At 37.4% G+C, this 21,493-nt stretch overlaps 1 protein-coding gene across 1 annotated transcript; it reads right to left on the bottom strand.

Moving 5' to 3' along the window:
- Positions 1-1,646: 1,646 nt before the first annotated feature.
- On the bottom strand, positions 1,647-20,434 carry LOC125139836 (C-type mannose receptor 2-like). Its single transcript, XM_047805559.1, has 14 exons — positions 20,331-20,434; positions 20,085-20,159; positions 19,918-19,946; positions 16,792-17,181; positions 16,294-16,674; positions 15,778-16,152; positions 15,332-15,697; positions 4,447-4,836; positions 3,871-4,263; positions 3,357-3,731; positions 2,870-3,232; positions 2,649-2,660; positions 2,433-2,515; positions 1,647-2,216 (listed from the first exon to the last, which is right to left on the bottom strand). The coding sequence occupies exons 2-14, from the start codon at positions 20,087-20,089 to the stop codon at positions 2,136-2,138; spliced, it is 3,243 nt and encodes a 1,080-aa protein (XP_047661515.1). The 5' UTR covers positions 20,090-20,159; positions 20,331-20,434; the 3' UTR covers positions 1,647-2,135.
- Positions 20,435-21,493: the final 1,059 nt, after the last annotated feature.

Genomic DNA, 21,493 nt, shown 5'->3' with positions numbered 1-21,493 from the left:
AGATTCCAAGGGACCGTCTGCAAAGTGCAAAATCCGAAAAGCGAATACTAAAAAACAGTCAATAACTTCACTGTAATACACTGTACTGTCACCAAATTCAGCTCACACATCACTGATGTCCTGATAGTTATACTACAACACTTATTTTGAGAAACCTTGTTTCTGATTATTTTTATTGTTTGCATTATAAGCAATATACAACAATATACATTTCACTGTGATGTAAACTTCAATTTGTAAATCAGTTTTTGTCAAACATATGCAATCCTGCTGCTTATATAAGAGCTATTACAAATATTATTGTTAAACTCTATGGTCTCTGTACTTGCTTTAGATCAATGCACAATGCACAATACCAAGGGATATGTCATGTCAAGGCATTTTATGTGGAACCATTTTGTGCAGGTTCCACACTGAATCTATAAGGGGGAAAATATGTAAATTATATCTATAAAATATTTGTTTAGGTATCCTGTAATGCATAAACATATTGAAATATTTAATTACTTTAAATTTATCCATACACTCCCTAACAAAAGTCTTGTCGCCTATCTAAGTTGTAGGAACAACAGATAATAACTTGACTTCTAGTTGATCATTTGGAATCAGAAGTGGCATATATATGAAAGGCAAAGGCCTCTAGATTAAGCTTATTATACCAAAATAAATTCTTATCAAGCCTTGATTTATAATTACTTAATTAGGACAGAAAGGTGGAGGCTGAAGTATGATAATTTGCCCTCTCCTGTGGTATGTAATGGGCAGCAAGAATGTCTTGATACCTCAGGCTGTTGATGTTGCCATCTACTCTGCAGATCTCTCGCACACCCCCATACTCAATGTAACCCCAAACCATGATTTTTGGTTAAATGTGTGAATCTTGGGTCCAAGCGGGTTCCAATAAATCTTCTGCAGTATTTGCAACGATTGGGATGCAGTTCAATAGATGATTCATAAAAAAAAATCAACCTTATGCCACTTTTCTACAGTCCATGTTACAATAGATAGAAAAAATGTTTGGAACATACTGTAACTGAACAAACAATATATAATTGAATGACAAAATAGTTTTTATATAAGTGTATGAGTGCATTATAGTAGAGCTTTACATTAGCATCGCAATGGTTGTGGGTTCGATTCCCAGTGTACACAGATACTGATAAAATGTATGTAACTCAAATGCACTGTAAGTTTATTTGGATAAATGAAGTCTGCTGGAGGCATTAATGTTAATGTCATGTAAATGCAAACACTGAGTTGTTTTGACAGCGTGGCAGGGAACAGGGTGTTTAAGGGCACTTTTTTTTTGAGGACTACACCACTGATGTGGATGTATAAAAAAAGGTAATCATGTAGAGGAGGTTCAGTTACATTTTACTAACAAATGTTAACTTCCCTAATGTATGGAGACTTTTGTGAGACCTGTATAATCTTTATTATATAAAGCTATTTTGACAGGATGTTTAAACAAAACAATGTGGTTCTTCACATCCACAGTGTAATGTCACACAGCAGTAAGGAGCTGAATCTATCGGACCTTCTTGGTTTCTCAATAAAAAATAATATATACTCTATTTTCAAACAATATAAAATATATTTTTTCTCTTTGAATAACTTTCACCCAACACAAAACATTTCACACGTTCCTTCATTTACTGTTTATTATTAGATTGACATTTAATCAGCACAACCAAAACCACATGGAACCCAATACTGAAAACAATTAATAAATGAAAATCACAGAGTATTCTTTAAAGCTCATAGGAATATTTTTCATAATCAAGTTCATTGTTTCTTTTATTCATTTGAAATTCATTTCAATAATACCATTAATAAGCAATAAACCCAATAAAATATTACACTGAAGAAATCGTGCTCGATCACAGATCAGTATAATTACAGTCACTGTTATTAATAATGAAACATTACAGAAGGCATTTCAAGGTTTGTAAATATTTGTAAATCGCTTCAAACATTTTAATAACTATATGTTCTTTTTTAATAAAGCTCTACAGAATTTCCAACTGCTCTGGAAGAGAAAGATTGCTGAGTAAATGAGTAAATAAAAGATAAATCACCACAAAACCTGGAATTTCCCTCAGTTATATTTTGAATGTGAATGTAGACTTTTTCCTTCATGGATCAAGCTTACGGATGTTTCTCACATTCACAGTGTAGTTGCTTGAAAGTCCCAGTTTGCTCAATTCTTGTTGAAGCTGACAAAAAAATTAAATAAACATATAACTGCAGTAAATACTGTAAAATCCTTTAAGCCACATCTCATCCATTATGAATTTATAATGCTTTAATGTATACTCATTTTGGACAACAATATTTACACATTATCTACAAAATAAACTCAATGTAATAAATTGTTTTGATATAAATTAAATGGACAGATAAAGGAAGACATTATAGAAATGTTTACTTACTTCAATCAACACCAGCCCTTTAATCTGAGAGTTTAACAGATTTTCATTAGCAGTGACTTTCATTCGCAATCCCATCACAGCACCTGTATAAAATTGTTAATTATAACCGATTAAAAAAAATTAAACAAAACTTCAATAAGTATTCACTTAGTAAAATAAAGATCATAGATACCTCTACTAATTGTTCATCTACACATAATTAGTGTTTTTGCTTACCTGGAGTGAATGCTGCCAGAGCACAAGGAAGACATGTTAGGATTAGAAAACATCTGGTAATCTTATTCCAGCTGCAAACATTACTATCGCTAACATTCATAATCATGTTTAGACATCGAGATTCCAGTAGATTTATTCTTATATTAGTCTAATATATTGTATTAGTATTATTGTTTTTATGTATTATTCTTTAAAATAATTAAAAATGGAGATCAACTCACCAGTGTAGCAGATAAAAGGGAATCTGCCGAAACAGTTTTCATCTGTCCATCGGCCAAGATGATCCACAGCTGTACAGTGTTGGCTTCCTCTTTGTCCAAATGAATATAAACCATTATCAGGTTCTGGTGTTGGTTCTGGACTCACTGGTCTCCAATATGTAAAGGTTGAGTTGCTCTGATCTGACCATAGTCGGTTCCTATACAGACCTATCCATACCTCATACACAGTCATGATGCTCATTATTTTCTGAATTTCGGTCTGATGCCTCACAGTGGCCAGGTCTGTGTATTTCATTCTGCAAAAGCTCTGAGCTTCTTCCCAAGTCTTCTGATCATAAATAATTACATATGTGTTGTTCATACCTACGATTGAGAGAATTATAAAGATACACACAATAGCTGTATAAAAATGATCCATATTGTTTTTATCAGCTAAAAATGAAGGTTAAAATAACTAATAAATATTCATTTGTCTGGCAGAGCTTACCATTATAACAAACAAATGATTTTCTGTCAGTACAAGTCCTGTCAAACCACCACCCTCCATACTCCATGGAAACACACATCTCATTTCCATTATAGTTATCAGGTTGATGGGGCCATCCTCTGAAGTCTCTCTCTCCTTCCAGGTAGAAAGCATCATCATCCAGAGACCACCTCCAACTGTCCGACTCACCATACATTCCAATCCAGGCTAAACCTGAGTAGCTGCCATTTACTGTGTTCAGGAGTGTGTTCATTTCCTCCATGTTATCAATAGTAGCCAGGTCAGTGTAATTCTCTCTGCAGTATCTCTGTGCTTCAGTCCAGGTCTTATTCTCATTCACAAAGTGATACTGACGAGAGGAGTTTGAGGGCATTGCTAGAGTAGAGTAACACAAATGTTGGTTACTGTGCTCATGTATTTGAAATTTTTTTAATTGTTTGTGTTCATTAAAAGCAAAAAATTCTACTAAAAATTGCCACTATAGATTATATAGAAATCTCTGTTCTTCACTTACTGTTGTAACAAAGGAATGGAAAAGTTTGACCACAGTTTTCATCTGCCCATTTCCCATTAAAAAAATCATCATGAAATGACACAGCAGTACAGGATCCAGTTTGTCCATAATTATCTGGTTGTCCAGGTTTCCAGTTGGTAAAAGAAGAGTTGCTTTGATCCGACCAAAAACTGGTTCTGTACAGGCCGATCCAAAAAGCGTAATAATTATTATAGTAATACCCGGAGGTATAATGATCGTCATCCTTAGCGATTAATAATCTGATCTTCTGGTTCTCAGCCTCGTTCCTCACGCTGGCCAGGTCTGTATGATGCTCTCTGCAGTATTTCTGAGCTTCAGTCCAGTTCATGTTCTGATGAACCGGAGCATATCTGTTACTGGCATTCACTTTGCCTAAAAGAGAAGGAAATGGAATTTGTGTAGAATATTTATGCTAGAATCTTTTTGTTTAAAGTTATTTTTTTTAGCATTATATATATATATATATATATATATATATATATATATATATATATATATATATATATATATATATATATATATATATAAGACATATATATAAACTGCGGCACTCACCATCAAAACAAATGAATGGAAGTCTTCTAGAACATGAACTGACCCACCAAAGAGCAGTATAATCAAAGAATACACATAAATTGTTTTCATTCCAGAAATTGTTTACATTTTCTATATACCAATTACTAAAGTTTATTTTTCCGTTATTGTCAAAAGCATCATCATCCAGAGACCATTTCCAGCTGTTCAGATCATCATAGAGTCCAATCCAGGCTAAACCTAAGTAGATGCCATTTACTGTGTTAAGGAGTTTGTTCATTTCCTCCATGTTATTAATGGTTGCCAGGTCAGTGTAATTCTCTCTGCAGTATCTCTGTGCTTCAGTCCAGGTCTTTTTCTCATTAACAAGGTGATACTGATGGAAGGTGCATGATGATCCTGTGCAGAATTCTTTAAAGGAAAAACATTATAATATAGTTTTTTGCAGACAAACAACATTTTTTTTTGTTTTTGTAAATACTGATGTGAATTACCAAAAATACAAATGTTAAAGTAGTTATATTTTATGATTTTTTTAAACACATTGTATCAAAGGTTGAAAAATGTTATACAACTTAGAAATCTCAAAACAATTCCTTGTGTTTTCATTTCTTTAATCATGAAATTTCTATATGAATATTTCTATTCATGAAAAGCCTATGAAGTCTATGTGACCGTATGAATGAGGTGATTGACGCTCATGACCATGAGCGAGTATGCACTATTTCAGGGCGAGTTTGTTTGAGCCTGGGATGCATCACGTCCGTATCCTCCCCTTTTTCTTTTTTTTTAAATCTTTTTTCTTTTTTTCTTTTTTATTATAGACTTTATTCAACTACAAATCATTTAAGGCATATTTAACAATCATAAATCAGAGTTTCATGTTGATACAGCACTCAAAGAAAGCCAGAACAAACAAAGTGAAAATAAATAATATAAATTAAAAAAAAAGAAAAAAGAGAGGGGTCTTAATCTAATAACATATACGAGTCCAACGCCGAAAGAAGTTTCAGGGCATTTCTGTCCATCATCCATTGAAGGGATTTTGCAAACAACTTCAAATCACCCTTCCATCCCGTGAAATGGGGTTTGACCCCTAAATACTTGCATTTGTGGATAAAGTGTTTTCCTAACACAGGTTATTTATCAAAAATTCTATATTTTTATCATTTATAAACACTCCAGCTTTAATTGAGGTCATATTCAGAGGATGTATCAATATACCTTTAGCTTGTACCCAATTTTGAAATGAAAGCCAAAATTCATTTACCAATTCACACTGAAAGAAAATATGCTCTACCGTTTCAATGTTTTTCTCACAAAATCCACATGAATTGTTTTCCCAATTAAATCTCTCATGTAAAAAGGAGTTGGATGGATAAACGTCATTTAAGATTTTGAATGTCACTTCTTTAGCCTTAGGGAGAATTGGGTATGATAAATATCGTTTCCTCATTTTTTTCGCTTTTTCCACACTACAGTCTTGTAGAACATATTTTCTTTTCAGTTAATTAGGATAATACTGTTTAGATAAGATATTTCTAATAAACTTATTTGTAAACTGTCTGCTATTTAAATTAATACCTTCAATGCAAAGTGATCTCATTTCTGATTGAGAGTTAGAATATATTACAAACTGCTGAATCATTGTTATCAGGGGTGCTGGGATGGCCTTTATTACTTTGTTGTATTCTCTAATTGGGCACTTGAAACTAAAGTCACTTTAATATAGCAAATTACCAGAATTATCCATCAAATGACTCACTGCCCATATACCTTTTCCCATCCAAGTACTGAAAAACAATGATTTCCTGTTGTTCCACAAAGGTGTATTGTGTGGTGTAAAGTTGTGTTTAAACATTAGTTTCCAGTACAGAAGAACTTGTTGGTGAAAATCAGATAATTTTACAGGTAATTTGTATACATCATAGTCACAACGCAAAAGAAAATCAATTCCACCCATCTTTTGAAAAATAGCATTTGGGATAGTAAACCAAAAAGGACCTTTGTGACAAATAAAGGACTTTTTTTAGTAAAAAAAAATTGTTTTTTTACTAAACAATAGTAAATGGTGTACTAAACTACTCAATTTTAGTACACCTTTCATCACAGAAAAATCTATGACATTCATGCCACCCTCTTCAATACTCTTAATCATGTCAGCTTTTCTAATGTAATGGCATTTATCCTTCCAAATAAATTGGAAATTTATCTTGTTTAATAAATTGGACATACCTGTATTATCAGATATTTCTAAAGAGAAGGCAGGGTAAATAGCTCTGGATATACTCTCCATCTTGGATAATAAAACCCTACCGAAAATTGTTATATCCATTTGTACCCAGGAATTCAATATTACTTTACATTTATCAATATTGCTAAGAATGTTTTCTTTTTCCCTTACTTCTTTATGTCTGGTGACCGTGATGCCCAAATATCTGACTTCTGTTTTAACCTGTATTCTCAATTACGCGAGCTAGATGATCATGTAAAGCAAGAATTTCACATTTTTTAATGTTCAATGTAACACCTGATGCTTTTGAGAACTGACTGATTGAATCCAACACTGTGGAGATCTGCCTTTCATCTTTTAGAAATAGAGTCGTATCGTCTGCAAACTGACTTATGACAATGTGTTTTCCCATGATGTTTAAGCCAACAGATTTATTCATTTTAATCATGAAAGACAGCAGTTCAGCAACCAATATAAATAATAAAGGCGAGCTGTTGCAGCCCTGTCTAATGCCCCTCTTAACTCTGAACTGTGAACATGTGCCATGTTCCAGAGATACACAGCTGTTCATATGATTGTAAAGCAGACTGATTAAATTTGTAAATTTCTGTCCAAAACCATAAAGATTTAAAGTTTCTACGATAAAGGGATGTTCGAATCAAAAGCTTCGTAGAAATCTAAAAAAACAATGAAACCCTGATCTACAAACGTATGACTATAATCGATTAAATCTAAAACCAATCGTATGTTATTATGAATAGATCTTCCAGCAAGGAAGCCAGATTGTGTTTCACTTATTATCTGGGGCAAGCATTTTTTCATTCTAGCTGCAATCATTCCCGATAATAATTTATAATCAGTATTCAAAAGCGTAATGGGTCTTAAATTATCTAGCAATCTTTTGTCTTTGCCATGTTTGGGAATAAGTATTATAAAGCCTTGCTTCATGGTTGTCATTAATTCATTCTTAGCTATGCATTCTTGAATTGCCTTAAATAACATTTGTCTGATATCTTTCCAAAAGAATCTATAAAATTCGGCTGTGAGCCTATCCGTACCCGTGGATTTATTCAATTTTTAATTCTGACTCACAAAGTTCTTTAAATGAATCATCAATCTTGGGTATGAAGTCTTCAATTTTATTTAGAAAATTTGAGGAATGTTGTTGGTAATATGCATAAGTATAGAGATTATTATAAAATGCAAAGACCGTCTTCTCAATGGTTTTAATATCCTTACACTCTGATCCATTTATCAGTAGGCTTGATATTGCCTTATACTGTCTTCTCTTCTCTAAATTGCTGAAGTACGAGGTGTTCTTTTCTCCTTGCTCCATCCACTCCGCTCGCGATCTCACAAACACACCTTGAGCTCTTTTGCAATACATATCATCTAATTTGGACTGCAATATCAATAGTTTGTTTTTATCTTCACTGTTTAATTCTGCCTTATCACAGTATTTACCAATTTCTTGGAACAAGTTACTTTCTTCTCTTCTTTTTCTCAAGGCAATCTCGTTACTAAATTTCATAGAACTTCCTCTAATTCTATATTTTACAAATTCCCATTTACAGCAGAAACCATTCATAGACTCATTATTTCAATTTCAATTATTATTTCTTTTATCTTTGTACAATATTCTTCATTTTTTAACAGATTAGCATTAAATTTCCAGTAGCCTTTATTTTTCTTTATTCTATCAACTGGATTTAATTTCATTTCTACAATACAAGAGAAATCGAGATATCTGAGGCAAGTTCTCCAAGCAAGTAATCCACCAGCCAGTAGTCAATCCTAGATTTACAGGTATTATTTGGTTTAAACCAGGAATATTGTTTTACACCTGGATTTAGGCTTCTCCAAATATCTATCAGGTGATTTTTATTCATAAATTCCCCTATTGTATGGTTTAAGTGGTAGGTGTCAAATTTAGTCGGCCATCTATCTTCCCATTCGTCAGGTGTCATATTCCAGTCACCTCCCATTAAAATAAAGTCTGTAGGATAAACTATTTTGAGTTCTGATAAAGTATTTGTAATTTCCTCAAGCATTTGTTTATTCTGGGCAACAGTTCTATGACCATACACATTAGTTAGTATGAAAAAACAACCATCAATTTTTAGAACCACCATTAGCCTATGACCTTTGTTATCTGGAAATCTGGAAATCGCCTGGAAATCTATTAAAACAAACTGCAACTCCAGCAGACTTATTGGTCGCATGACTAAACAGTATTCGATCACCCCATTGATTAGACCAAAATTTAACATCCACTTCGGAAGAATGAATTTCTTGTAGTAACAGACAATGTGATTTTTGCCCTTTACAAAATAAAAATAATGCTTTTCTTTTGACTAAATCTTTTAGACCCCTCACGTTTAACGAAGCAAATGAGACTGAACACTCGAACATTACTGAACAGGAGATATTACAAACTAAGAAACTAAAAAAAGTAAAAAGAAGAATATCAAGAACTTAGTTCAAAGCTTACTAACGCTGATTTGCAAATGCAACAATAGTCCCATGTCCACTTATCACACTCCTTCAGACCTCTAATATCAGTAGATCAAACCTTTCCTTCGCTTAACCAATTCGACGACCCTCTATGTATCCGTGCGGTCTGCGGTAGTAGGCACGCTTTCCTTCCCGACGAGCCTGTTCAATCTGCGGCCACAGTTTTTTCCTTGCCTCTCTATCCTCTAGTGGTAGCATCTCGGCGAGGCGGACACCTTTCTCTCTGCACACCGGGGAATCCTTGCATACCTCCATAACCATAACTCCATAACTCCTCCTTGACAAGTCTCCGGACAAATAACACAACTACTATATGTCTATTCCTGTTGTCATCTTTTCGTCCGACTCTGTGCACAATATCAATCGCTTCTTCGAACTGTCGCTGTTCCATGTCAGGGGCGATCTCCTTGAACAGTTGTATGACGTCTGTTCTAATGTTTTCGTCCTTTCTTTCTGATAAACCTTTCAGTTTCAGACACCATCACATCTTGTATCTCTCCTGGTCCCTGATTCTGTCTTTAAGCTCTTGATTTTCTTTGCACAGACATTCATTGCACTTTTCTAACTGGATGACTTTCCCTTTGAATTCCTTAATTTCTTCAGCATTGAACTGCACTGCTTTTGACAGGCTAGCAATCATGCTGCTACTCTGCTTAGCTTGCTCTCGCAATTGCGTCAGTTGCTCATTAAAGTTCTTCTCTAAACTCTGAATGGCTTCCAGTATGGTCAGGTTAGATACCTCGTTTTCCTTTAATGTAGTTTTGCTCTTTTTTCCACCCGGAATCTTACTCGGAGTTAATGGCGTAGTCGAGTCTTTTCTTTTACTAATTGTGTTAACCTCCATATCGTAGTCATGGTCTGTAGACTGTTCGAGGATCTTTGTGCTCATCGCAGCTTGCTTTTTTGCACTGTCCCCTTCTTTAATTATCAGGCTAGCCAGTTTGATCATACTTTTTAATTGTTCGGAGCGTTTTCATCAGCAGATAATCAAATTTGGGACCATTTCTCTTCCGTCTCTGACGCGAGCGACTGTTCAACACGCCATCTTGCCCGGAACTCTCCCCTTTTTCTTTTGCTACAGCGGTTTTGAGCATGTGCTGTTAGCTAGTGATGGCGAAGTGAAGTTTTTTTGAAGCATTGAAGCTTTCAACCCAAATTTCAAATCAGAGCTCGATGAGGACCTCTGCTGGTGAAAGTGCTATGTTCCACAACCAAACAATGTATTAATTTTAGAAGCAAAAATGAATGGATTGACAAATTAAGGATAGATAAATAAGGAGGCATCCGAAACAGATGCCCGAGCCACCTCAGCTGACTCCTCTCGATGTGGAGGAGCAGCGGCTCTACTCTGAGCTCCTCCCAAGTGACCGAGCTCCTCACCCTATCTCTAAGGGAGCGCCCAGCCACCCTGCGGAGGAAACTCATTTCGGCCGCCAGTATCCGGGATCTCGTCCTTTCGGTCATGACCCAAAGCTCATGACCCTAGGTGAGGGTAGGAACGTAGATCAACCGGTAAATAGAGAGCTTCGCCTTGTGGCGCAGCTCTTTCTTCACAACAGATCGGTATATCGACCGCATCAATGCAGAAGATACACCAATCCGCCCTGTCGATCTCCCGCTCCATGCTTCCCTCACTCGTGAATGAGACCCCAAGATACTTAAACTCCTCCACTTGAGGAAGGAGCTCTCCACCAACCTGAAGGGGGCAAGCCACCCTTTTCCGACTGAGAACCATGGCAACGGACTTTTAGGTGCTGATTCTCATCCCTGCCGCTTCACATTCAGCTGCAAAACGTCCCAGTGCACGCTGAAGGTCCTGGTTTGAGGATGCCACCAGGACAACATCATCTGCAAAAAGCAGAGACGAAATCCTGTGGTCCCCAAACCGGACTCCCTCCGGCCCCATACTGCGCCTAGAAATCCTGTCCATATAAATAATGAACAGGACTGGTGACAAAGGGCAGCCCTGCCGGAGTCCAACATGCACTGGGAACAAGTCTAACTTACTGCCGGCAATGCAAACCAAACTCCTGCTCCGGTCATATAGGGACTGGACAGCCCTTAACAGAGGGAACCGGACCCCATACTCCCAGAGCACCCCCCACAGGTCACCACGAGGGACACAGTCGAAAGCCTTCTCCAGATCAACAAAACACATGTGAACTGGTTGGGCAAACTCCCATAAACCCTCCAGCAACCTGGCGAGGGTATAGTGATGGTCCAGTGTTCCACGACCGGGACGAAACCCGCATTGTTCCTCCTGAATCCGAGGTTCGACTATCGGCCGAATTCTCCTCTCCAGTACCCTGGCATAGACTTTTCCGGGGAGGCTGAGGAGTGTGATCCCCCTATAGTTGGAACACACCCTCCGGTCCCCCTTCTTAAACAAGAGGGACCACCACCCCAGTCTGCCACTCCAGAGGCACTGTCCCCAACCTCCACGCGATGTTGCCGAGGCATGTCAATCAAGACAGTCCCACAACATCCAGAGACTTAAGGTACTCAGGGCGGATCTCATCCACCCCTGGTGCCTTGCCACTGAGGAGCTTCTCAACTACCTCAGTGACCTCAGCTTGGGGACTTGACGAGTCAATTCAGTACCTATCAGCTGCCTCCGGAGTCCCCCGAGCCAACTAGGCTCGATAGGACTCCTTCTTCAGCTTGACGGCATCCCTTACTTCCCGGGGTCCACCAGCGGGTTCGGGGATTGCCACCACGACAGGCACTGGAGACCTTACGGCCATAGCTCTGAGCGGCCGCGTCGACAATGGAGGTGGAGAACATGGTCCACTCAGACTCAATGTCTCCAGCCTCCCTCGGGATCTGGTTGAAGCTCTGCCGGAGGTGGGAGTTGAAGATCTCTCTGACCGGAGACTCTGTCAAACGTTTCCAGCAGACCCTCACAGTACGTTTGGGTCTGCCAAGTCTGTCCAACTTCCTCCCCCACCATCGGATCCAACTCACCACCAGGTAGTGATCAGTTGACAGCTCCGCCCCTCTCTTTACCCGATTGTCCAAGACATACGGCCGGAGGTCAGATGAAACAACCACAAAGTCGATCATCGACTTCCGACCTAGGGTGTCCTGGTGCCATGTGTACTGATGGACACCCTTATGCTTGAACATGGTGTTCGTTATGGACAAACTGTGACTAGCACAGAAGTTCAATAACAGAACACCACTCGGTTTCAGGTCGGGGGGGCCGTTCCTCCCAATCACGCCCCTCCAGGTGTCACTGTCACTGCCCACTTGAGCGTTGAAGTCCCCCAGTAGAACGACGGAGTCGGAGCACTTTCCAGCACCCCTTCCAGACACGCCAAGAAGGTTGGGTACTCTACACTGCCATTTGGCCCGTAAGCACAAATAACCGTGAGAAACCTATCCCCGTCCCGAAGGCACAGGCGCCCCCTCCTTGAACCGCCACCTTATTGTGGTGGAGATGGGGCCGGTGCAATGGGCCGGTGCAATGTGGATTGGGTGGCAGTCGAAGGCGGGGGCCTCGGCGACCCAATCCCCAGACACGTTCTTATTGTATTTCTTTAATTTACTATTTTAATTTTAATTATGCACTATGTACTTTGTTTAAATGTAACTTTTTGTACTACTTGTATGCAGCACAGCTGCAAATGCTTTGGTAATACAAATGTACAGTTTTTGTCATGCCAATAAAGCACACTTAAATTGAAATTATGAGGGAGAGAGCGAGAGAGAGAGAGAGCGAGAGAGCGAGAGAGAGACTGTGGTCCTATTTTGACAATAATAAAATAACAGCAGCACTTTTAAACCACTTAATTATTATAATAATTAAAACTGAAACAATTGAATAAAATTAAAAGTAGGCTTTAACCTTGGCTGTTGGCTACATCTTGGACAGAGGATCTGGCACGGTCATGCTTTGCATGAAAATGCCTCAACATGGATGATGTATTATTATTATAGGCCAGCTGCTGGGAGCAAATCAAACACTGGACCTAAAAACAGATTAAGGATAGACCTTGTCTCAAAAGTATAAAGTTTGAACCATTTAAAAAAAGATCATGGTATTAAGCGATGCACAAAATGCTTTTCTTGCAATATATTTATTCAACTTATTACTACTATCCAATATATATATATATATATTACAAAATATACGACATGAAATGTTAAATTGAATCGTATAATTGCCCAATGATGAGTGAGATTTAAGATATAAATATAGGCTTCACAACAAAACCATATATATCCACCTTATTGGGTGAAATCAAATGAAAGTGTTCCCACATTTCAGAACGCGAACTTTTTGTAAAAGGTTCCATTGACATCTCACAACAATAAGCTCTCCTGAACTCGCTATACAGTAATAGATTCCGTGTAACGCAATAATCCAATACAACACACGAGGGCGCGCCGCGCACGATTTTAAACCTTTGAATCAGATAACGAAGCAGTTACGTGTGTGTGTGTGTGTGTGTGTGTGTGTGTGTGTGTGTGTGTAACAAAGCTTCGGACGTCATTGGTCACGTGATTTTGCCAGAACAAATCAAGCTTCGATACAAAGCTTAAATGAAAATCGGTTCTGTTTTTTGACACACGCCTCGGAGCTTTGGTGTCACTGGTGACATCACTAGCATTTGGCTAACTACTTTTAATTATTGCTCGTTGGACTAATGGCTCGTTTGTTGTACCCTTAGCTTGTCTTTTCATCAGTGTGTGTGTCCCTGACGGATGCTCCTTTCAGATATGAGGAAGTTGTATTGCAAACAATGTCTAGCTTCAAAGAGGGGCGGGTGGCGTGAGTAATGTGCAGTCCCCGTACTTTAGTTTAACAGTGTGTTATTTGAAGGCTGCGTATCCTGAGCGGTGAACTGATTGTAAAACTCATCTATCCTCATTTGGTAAGTTTTGTTTGGGTGTGCTAGGGGGAATTTCGGCGTTTGATGTGCAATTAAAGGTAGGGTCTCCGATTTTTGAAAGCCAGTGTTGACATAAAAAATCACCAAAACAAACACGCCCCTAACCCAAATGGATCCCACCCCTGTATTGATAGCTCCGCCCACACGTAACCAAGGCAACTAATGGAAAGAAATGTCTCTCTCATAGCTGAAGGGAAGAACAATACGATTGCAGACTAACAAACAAGCAAAAATGACACACAAGCATAATCATGAAAAGTACGGCATATATTAGTTCTGTGTAACAAAGCAAAACCAACGTTACTCACCTATCGAGAAGGGGGAAAAAAAGCGCCTCGTCGTCTTAAGTAAAGTTGGCCGCATATTCACAGATTTGAGTTTCCCGAGTCAATGACTCCTGAGCTAAACGCTGTTAATACAAAAAACGCGGTTGTAGCTGCCTGTCTACATTACTACGATAGAAAAGAGGTGTTATTTGTGTAGTAACAGCGTTTAGCTCAGGAATTATTGACTCTGGAAACTTTTCTGCTAATGTCACACATGCGCACTGAACACTCTCTCCGCCTCATATTGTCAAGACCCGCCCCTTTCTGCTCATTGGCTACACGTTTGTTTTGATTTTTGTTTAGTTTTCGGCCCGACTAAGTTTTCTGAAGCATTTCTCAAAAATCGGAGACCATGCCTTTAAATAGTAATCCTTTTTGTGTTTGCATCATTCATACTTGTTATAGAATTCTCCCTTTCGTCCTGGGCGATTATTATTGCAGCTAGGTTCTTTCTCTGTTGCGTGCTGAGCGAACAATATCGGATTACAACTATTTTAAGGAACTTTTGCTGCTGCCGTCTGGTTTCTGTAATTGTTCAAACTGACATTTTCTGGCTTACTTTGGGGTGGAGGATCATGGGCTGGCCTTATTTGTTTTTTTTTTCCTTGAGAAGATTTGTATATTATGAATCATACTGTGCTGTGGTGACTGTTGCCCATCGTGTTACGGTGGAATTGTGACTTCAATTTGCTTTTAATTCATTTCTTTTTATGAGATTTATTTTGTTTTGGATTTCTTTCAGGAGCTGGGGTCCCACAGGTGAAAGATCTTATGTGGTGGTTGTGCTGCTTCAATGTTTGTGACACTTTTGAAGTGTATGAGTATGTGATCTGAGTTCACGGTGGGGTGTGTGTGGGAGTGATATTTATATAGTTCAAGTGGATAAAGATTTGTATTGTGCAATAATGAAAAAATAAAGTCTGATTAGATGAACTCACTGTTATAGCAGATAAAAGGGAAGGTGGATATGCAGTCCTCATCTGTCCAATGACCTGAGTCTCTGAATGAGACAGCAGTGCAGTGCTGATTTCCGGATTCCCAGAAATTATAAATACCATTGTCTGGCTGTTGATGGGTGGCTGGTCTCCAATTTTCATATGTGGATACCTGTTTGTCTGACCAGATTCTGGTCCTGTATAAACCAATCCAAGCCACAGTGCCAACTGTAAGGTTTAAGATTCTTTGATTATCTGTTGGATTTCTCACACTTGCCAAGTCAGTATAATGCTCTCTGCAGTAATGCTGAGCTTTTGTCCAAGACATGGGCTGATTAATCAATGTGAAACTTTTTGTTCCATTCCATCCTGAAATGATAATTGTACTCAGTAACACATCAACAAATAATGACAGTTTAATCCTAGTTAAACTTATTATATATTCTCACCATCAGAGCAAACAAATTGAAAATAATTGTAACAGTTTCCATCAGACCAGGTTCCATCAGATGTAATATAAACACACATCTCGTTTCCATTATAGTTATCAGGTTGATGTTCCCATCCTCTGAAGTCTCTCTCTCCCTCCTGGTAGAAAGCGTCATCATCCAGAGACCATCTCCAGCTGTCCTCATCACCATAGAGTCCAATCCAGGCTAAACCCGAGTAGCTGCCATTTACTGTGTTAAGGAGTGTGTTCATTTCTTCCATGTTATCAATAGTAGCCAGGTCAGTGTAATTCTCTCTGCAGTATCTCTGTGCTTCCATCCAGGTCTTATTCTCATTCACAAAGTGATACTGATGAGAGGGTAATGGTAGCCTTGCTAGAGTGGGATAACACATATGTTAGTTACTGTGCCCATTATTTTGAGAAAGTACATTATAGCTGGTTTGTGTTCATTAAGGGTAACTAATACTACTGAAAATTGGCACTATAGACAGACACAGAACAGAAATCTACTCACTGATGTAACAGAAGAATGGAAAAGCACCATCACAGTTTTCATCAGTCCATTTCCCATAATAGTAATAAGAATAATAGGAATAATTATTAGAAGTAAATGACACAGCAGTACAGGTTTTAGTCTGTCCATAACCATTTGTTTGTCCATGGTTCCAGTTGCTGAATGAAGAGTTGCTTTTATCTGACCAAGATCTGGTTCTGTACAGGCCGATCCAAAGACCTGAATAATACGTATTATTAAACATTGATCTAATCTCCTGGTTCTCAGTCTCATTCCTCACAATGGCCAGGTCTGTGTAATGTTGTCTGCAGTATCTCTGAGCGTCAGTCCAATTCATGTACTGGTTAACCGGGACATATCTTTCACTGGCATTCACTCTGCCTAAAAGAGACAACAGAAATACAGGAAACCTATACTCTTACAGAAAATATGTACTTAATTTAAAGCTATTTTGTTTGAATATTTTTCATAAAGCATATTAAAATCTGCATTACTCACCATCAAAGCAAATAAAATGAAGCATTGCGGAACAAGATGTCTCCCACCAAGTTTGATCATAATAAGATACATACACACAAAAACTGATTCCATACCAGCCTCTTGGCTTCTCTATATACCAGTTTCTAAAGCTTCTCTCTCCCTCCTTGTAGAAAGAATCATCATCCAGAGACCATTTCCAGCTGTTCAGATCATCATACAGACCAATCCAGGCTCGCCTGCTGTTCCAGATGTCTATCATGTTTGTAAGGGCCAAGTCCTCTTCAGTGTTATTAATAGAGGCTAAATCAACATAATTCTCTCTGCAGTATCTCTGTGCTTCAGACCAGGTCTTATTCTCATTAATGAACTGATACTGACGAGGAAGACAAACACCAAGGCTGAAAAACCCTGTAAAATATAAAATACCATAATGAATATATCTTGAGGTCACTGAAGCTCTGATTTACTACGATCAAAAATAAAGTGAACTAATTTACATCTGCACTTATATAAATTTCTTCTTTGTACCCATTGGACACGCTTGCTAGTGATTTAAGATGCTTATACAGTGGGTATGAAAAATAACCATTTAAAACGATCACAATTTGTAGCTTTGCAACGTGAAATGAAGACACAATTTTTGTTTTATCCATCTGTTTTTACAACTTTTAACATCCAAACAAAAGATCTGAAAAACAGGTCAGAAAAAATAAATTTGAATAATCACTGTGTTGGATAAAGGATCACCGCCTATGAAAAATGACTGGTAAACTCAATAAGACCGAAAAGCTTAAGATAATCTTCTGTAATGGTACAGTGTGCTCTCTTCATCATTTCATTAAAACTCTTTCATTTACAGTCGGATGCAAAAGAGTAGGAACCCCTTACCACTTCCATGATTTTCATTTATAATTATTTGGGTGTTTGGATCAGCAATTTCATTTTGATCTATCAAATAACTGACAGACACAGTAATATTTCAGTAGTGAAATTAGGTTTACTGGATTAACAGAAAATGTGCAATATGCATCAAAAACGTAAATTAGATGCATAAATTAGGTGCATATTAGGTGCATACATTTGGGCACCCCAACAGAAAAATCACATAAATATTTAGTAGAGCCTCCTTTAGCAGAAATAACAGCCTCTAGACATTTCCTATAGCCTGTAATGATTGTCTGGATTCTGGATAAACGTATTTTTTACTTGTTCCTCTGCATAAATGCCCGAGGAGATTTTGAGCAGTGTTTTGGGTCGTTGTCTTGTTGAAATATCCATCCCCGTTGTAACTTTAACTTTGTGACTGATTCCTCATTATTCTCAAGAATCTACTGATATTGTGTGGAATCCATGCGACTTTAACTTTAACCAAATTCCCAGTACCGGCACTGGCCAAACATCCCCACAGCATGACGGAACCTCCACCAAATTTTACTGTGTGTTTTTTTTGGAATGCTGTGTTCTTTTGCCATCATGCATAACGCCCCTTGTTATGACCAAATAACTCAATCTTTGTTTCATCACTACACAGCACCTTATTCCAAAATGAAGCTGGCTTGTCCAAATGTGCGTTTGCATCCCTCAAGCGACTCTGTGGTGTGTGTGCAGAAAAGGCTTCTTTTGCATCACCTTGTGCGCTGAATTGTTGAACGATGCACAGTGACACCATCTGCAGTAAGTTGATGTTGTAGGTCTTTGGAGATGGTCTGTCTCTGGGCTGTTTTTTTACTGTTCTCACCATCCTTCGCCTTTGCCTCTCCAATATTTTACGTGGCCTGCCACTTCTGGCCATAACAAGAACTGTGCCTATGGTCTTTCATCCTCACTATGTTCCTCACAATGGACACTGACAACTTATATCTTTGTGATAACTTTTTTCTAGCCTTCCCCTAAACCACATTGTTTAACAATCTTTGTTTTCAGGTCAATTGAGAGTTGTTTTGAGGCCTCCATGTTGACACTCTTTAGAGGAGAGTCAAAGAGAACAACAACTTGCAATTGGCCACATTAAATACCTTTTCTCATGATTGGATGCACCTGTCTATTAAGTTCAAGGCTTAATGAGCTCACCAAACCAATTGCGTGTTCCAATTTATCAGTGCTAAGAAGTTACAGGTATTCAAATCATCAAAATGGCAAGGGTGCCGAAATTTATGCACCTGTCTAATTTCGTTTTGATGCATGTTGCAGATTGTCTGTTAATCCAATAAAACTCATTTCACTACTGAAATATTACTGTGCCTGTCAGTTGTTTGATAGATCAAAGTGAAATTGCTGATCCAAACACCCAAATATTTGTAAATGAAAATCATGGAAATTGTCAGGGGTTCCTAAACTTTTGAATACGACTGTATATATATCTGCACATCTCAGCATTATTCCAGATATATTCTGTACTTTTTCTATATTTTTATGTTTGTATTACATTTTTAGTTTATCTTTTTTCGTATTTCCTACAACTATATAACTATCTATCAACATCAGCTGTCAGGGCTCAGGTGCATGAGTGCTCTTTAAGATGTAAATCTTGACAGTGAACTTGTCATTTGTTTAAGTCTAAGTGAACACTGTGTTCATATTGTAGTTTGATTGAAAGCATTCTGCAGGCATAGGATTTTAGGTTGAGACAAAAGAATGCTATCTAGAAGGTTAGCAGCCTATCCCTGTCAAAGAAGTCTCAACCATGTAGTCAGTCAGTCTACACTTTCTCCATGCTTCACCTAAAAAACAACCCAAATTACACACCAGTGTAAACAATGGCAGCATGTTGTTTCAAGCAGACAATAATCTCTGACTCTAGCCGACAGTAAAAAAATTTTTTTTTTTAAATTATTACTATTTTTCTTGCTGTAGGTCAATTAAATCTCTTCTCTTGTTTAATTTAAGACCACCAAATAGAACCAGGAAATATTTTGGTTTCTCAGTTAAAAAATGGAAACTATTTTCTTGGGTTTGTATCTGACTTAGGCAAACTTTAACAGAAGGATCATGATTGGACAAAAATGCACGTTTAATCATTCCAGATCGTTCATTGTACTAAATAGGCTTGAAATAATCTTTCATAAAGGTACAATGTGCTCTCCATCATTTAATGAAAACTTTCTTATATACATTTATAACACATAGATAACACATACAACTCACCCAAAAGGAGCAGAAGTTGAAACATGACTCTGAGAGAATACATGGAAAGAAACCCTGATTAACATATTTATATCAATTATAAAATTAAATAATATTTCTGTAGTCAAAATAGTCCATCATATGATGACACATTAGTAAAGTTTTGTATTTAAATATAAATATTTTACCTCATGGATTCGTTCTGTCTGCTGTTTGCTCCAGTCTGCCACTTGAATTTATGTCAACATAGCTAAGTAACGATTCTGAATAAAAGAACATAGGAAGGGCATTGGAATATGTAGAAAGACTGGTTATTAATTCTTTCGACATCTTCTGATCACATTGAAAATCATGTTTAGTTGCTATGTACATTAGCTATCATTCACCCTTTTCTATTTATTTGATCGCCGGCAGTCTGATTTAAAATTACTCACAACACTGTTGACTTCATCTTGGTTTGATATTAACAGATTTTAGTGTGAGGAGCACTCTCTAGAGCAGCGGTGTCCAATCTTATGCGGAAATGGCCAGTGTGGGTGCAGGTTTTCATTCCAACAAAGCAGAAGCCACACCAGCATCTAATAAAAGACAAGAACAACTGATTAAAAAATAAGAATTGGATTGGCTCCTGTCTCTGTCTGTAAGAAGTTACATAAATTCTTCCAAATACTTAAATAATTAAAATGTTAGTTGAGACTGTGGATAAAGTTTGTGCCTTTTAGGACAATTGAACCATACTTTGGTGATTTATGGACATCTAAACTAGGTTGAATTGACCCTGCATCACTGTTAGTGTGTTGAACCAGATGATTGACTTTTTCAAATAAAATAAAATAAAATAAATAAATGAATAAATAAAATAAAATACAATTTTATTAATTAAATGCATTTCTATATAAATATATAGTTCTATATATAGTAATATATAGTTCTATATTCTATATTTCATTGTGAGCTGTTGTAGTAAATGTCAGTGGATTTTGTTGCCCCATCGTTAGTCATGATGTTGTTCTGCTTATTTATTCATTTTACATTGATTTATTGAGCTCACCATTTACACTAATGCTCTGACTTGAGCCGTATCTGCTGAGATGAAAAAATAAAGTGTTATTATTAATCAAGAAAAATATATCAGTATAACGATATGGTTAGGACTTCTGCAAGGAAACAAAAGTCTGGAAAAAAGCACCATATAGAAAAATCTAAATCTTAATATATATTATATAGCCTTTGTCAAAGGAAGAAGTTATACTGTAAAAGGTGATGCAAGTGGTGAAAGATAACTCTGGGAGAGATGTGGGTGTTTAAATGTAAAAATGTCAATCATGTAGATAATGTTCAGTTACTCTTTGCTAGCAAATGTGTATTTCTCCTATGTATGGACTTTTGGGACACCTGAATAATCTATATTTTATTTGTTTGCCATGTTGTTTGTCAGTTGCTGTCTGCTTTGTGTGCTCATGATCCTGTTTTGCTATTGCCCTTGCCTGGATTACTTTGTGCTTTTGTTTCATTCAAATCTTCTACCTGCATTTGGATTCTCGAAGCAAGTGAAGCATGCCATCATTAGACTTTTCACTGGTGAGCCCAGCAACAC

Source organism: Tachysurus fulvidraco, chromosome 21 (assembly GCF_022655615.1).
Source record: "Tachysurus fulvidraco isolate hzauxx_2018 chromosome 21, HZAU_PFXX_2.0, whole genome shotgun sequence".
NCBI classification, from domain to species: Eukaryota; Metazoa; Chordata; class Actinopteri; order Siluriformes; family Bagridae; genus Tachysurus; species Tachysurus fulvidraco.
Note: the sequence above shows the minus strand (reverse complement) of the source record. Positions and strands in the feature narration are given on the sequence as shown.

What these genes read in the sequence shown, in the direction of transcription:
- LOC125139836 (XM_047805559.1), bottom strand. An exon ending in TCAACTTCTGCTCCTTTTGG is followed by an intron (nt 17,182 to 19,917) that starts GTGAGTTGTATG and finishes TATATTTTACAG; the next exon opens with GGTTTTTCAGCCTTGGTGTT. An exon ending in TCAATTTGTTTGCTCTGATG is followed by an intron (nt 15,698 to 15,777) that starts GTGAGAATATAT and finishes TTATCATTTCAG; the next exon opens with GATGGAATGGAACAAAAAGT.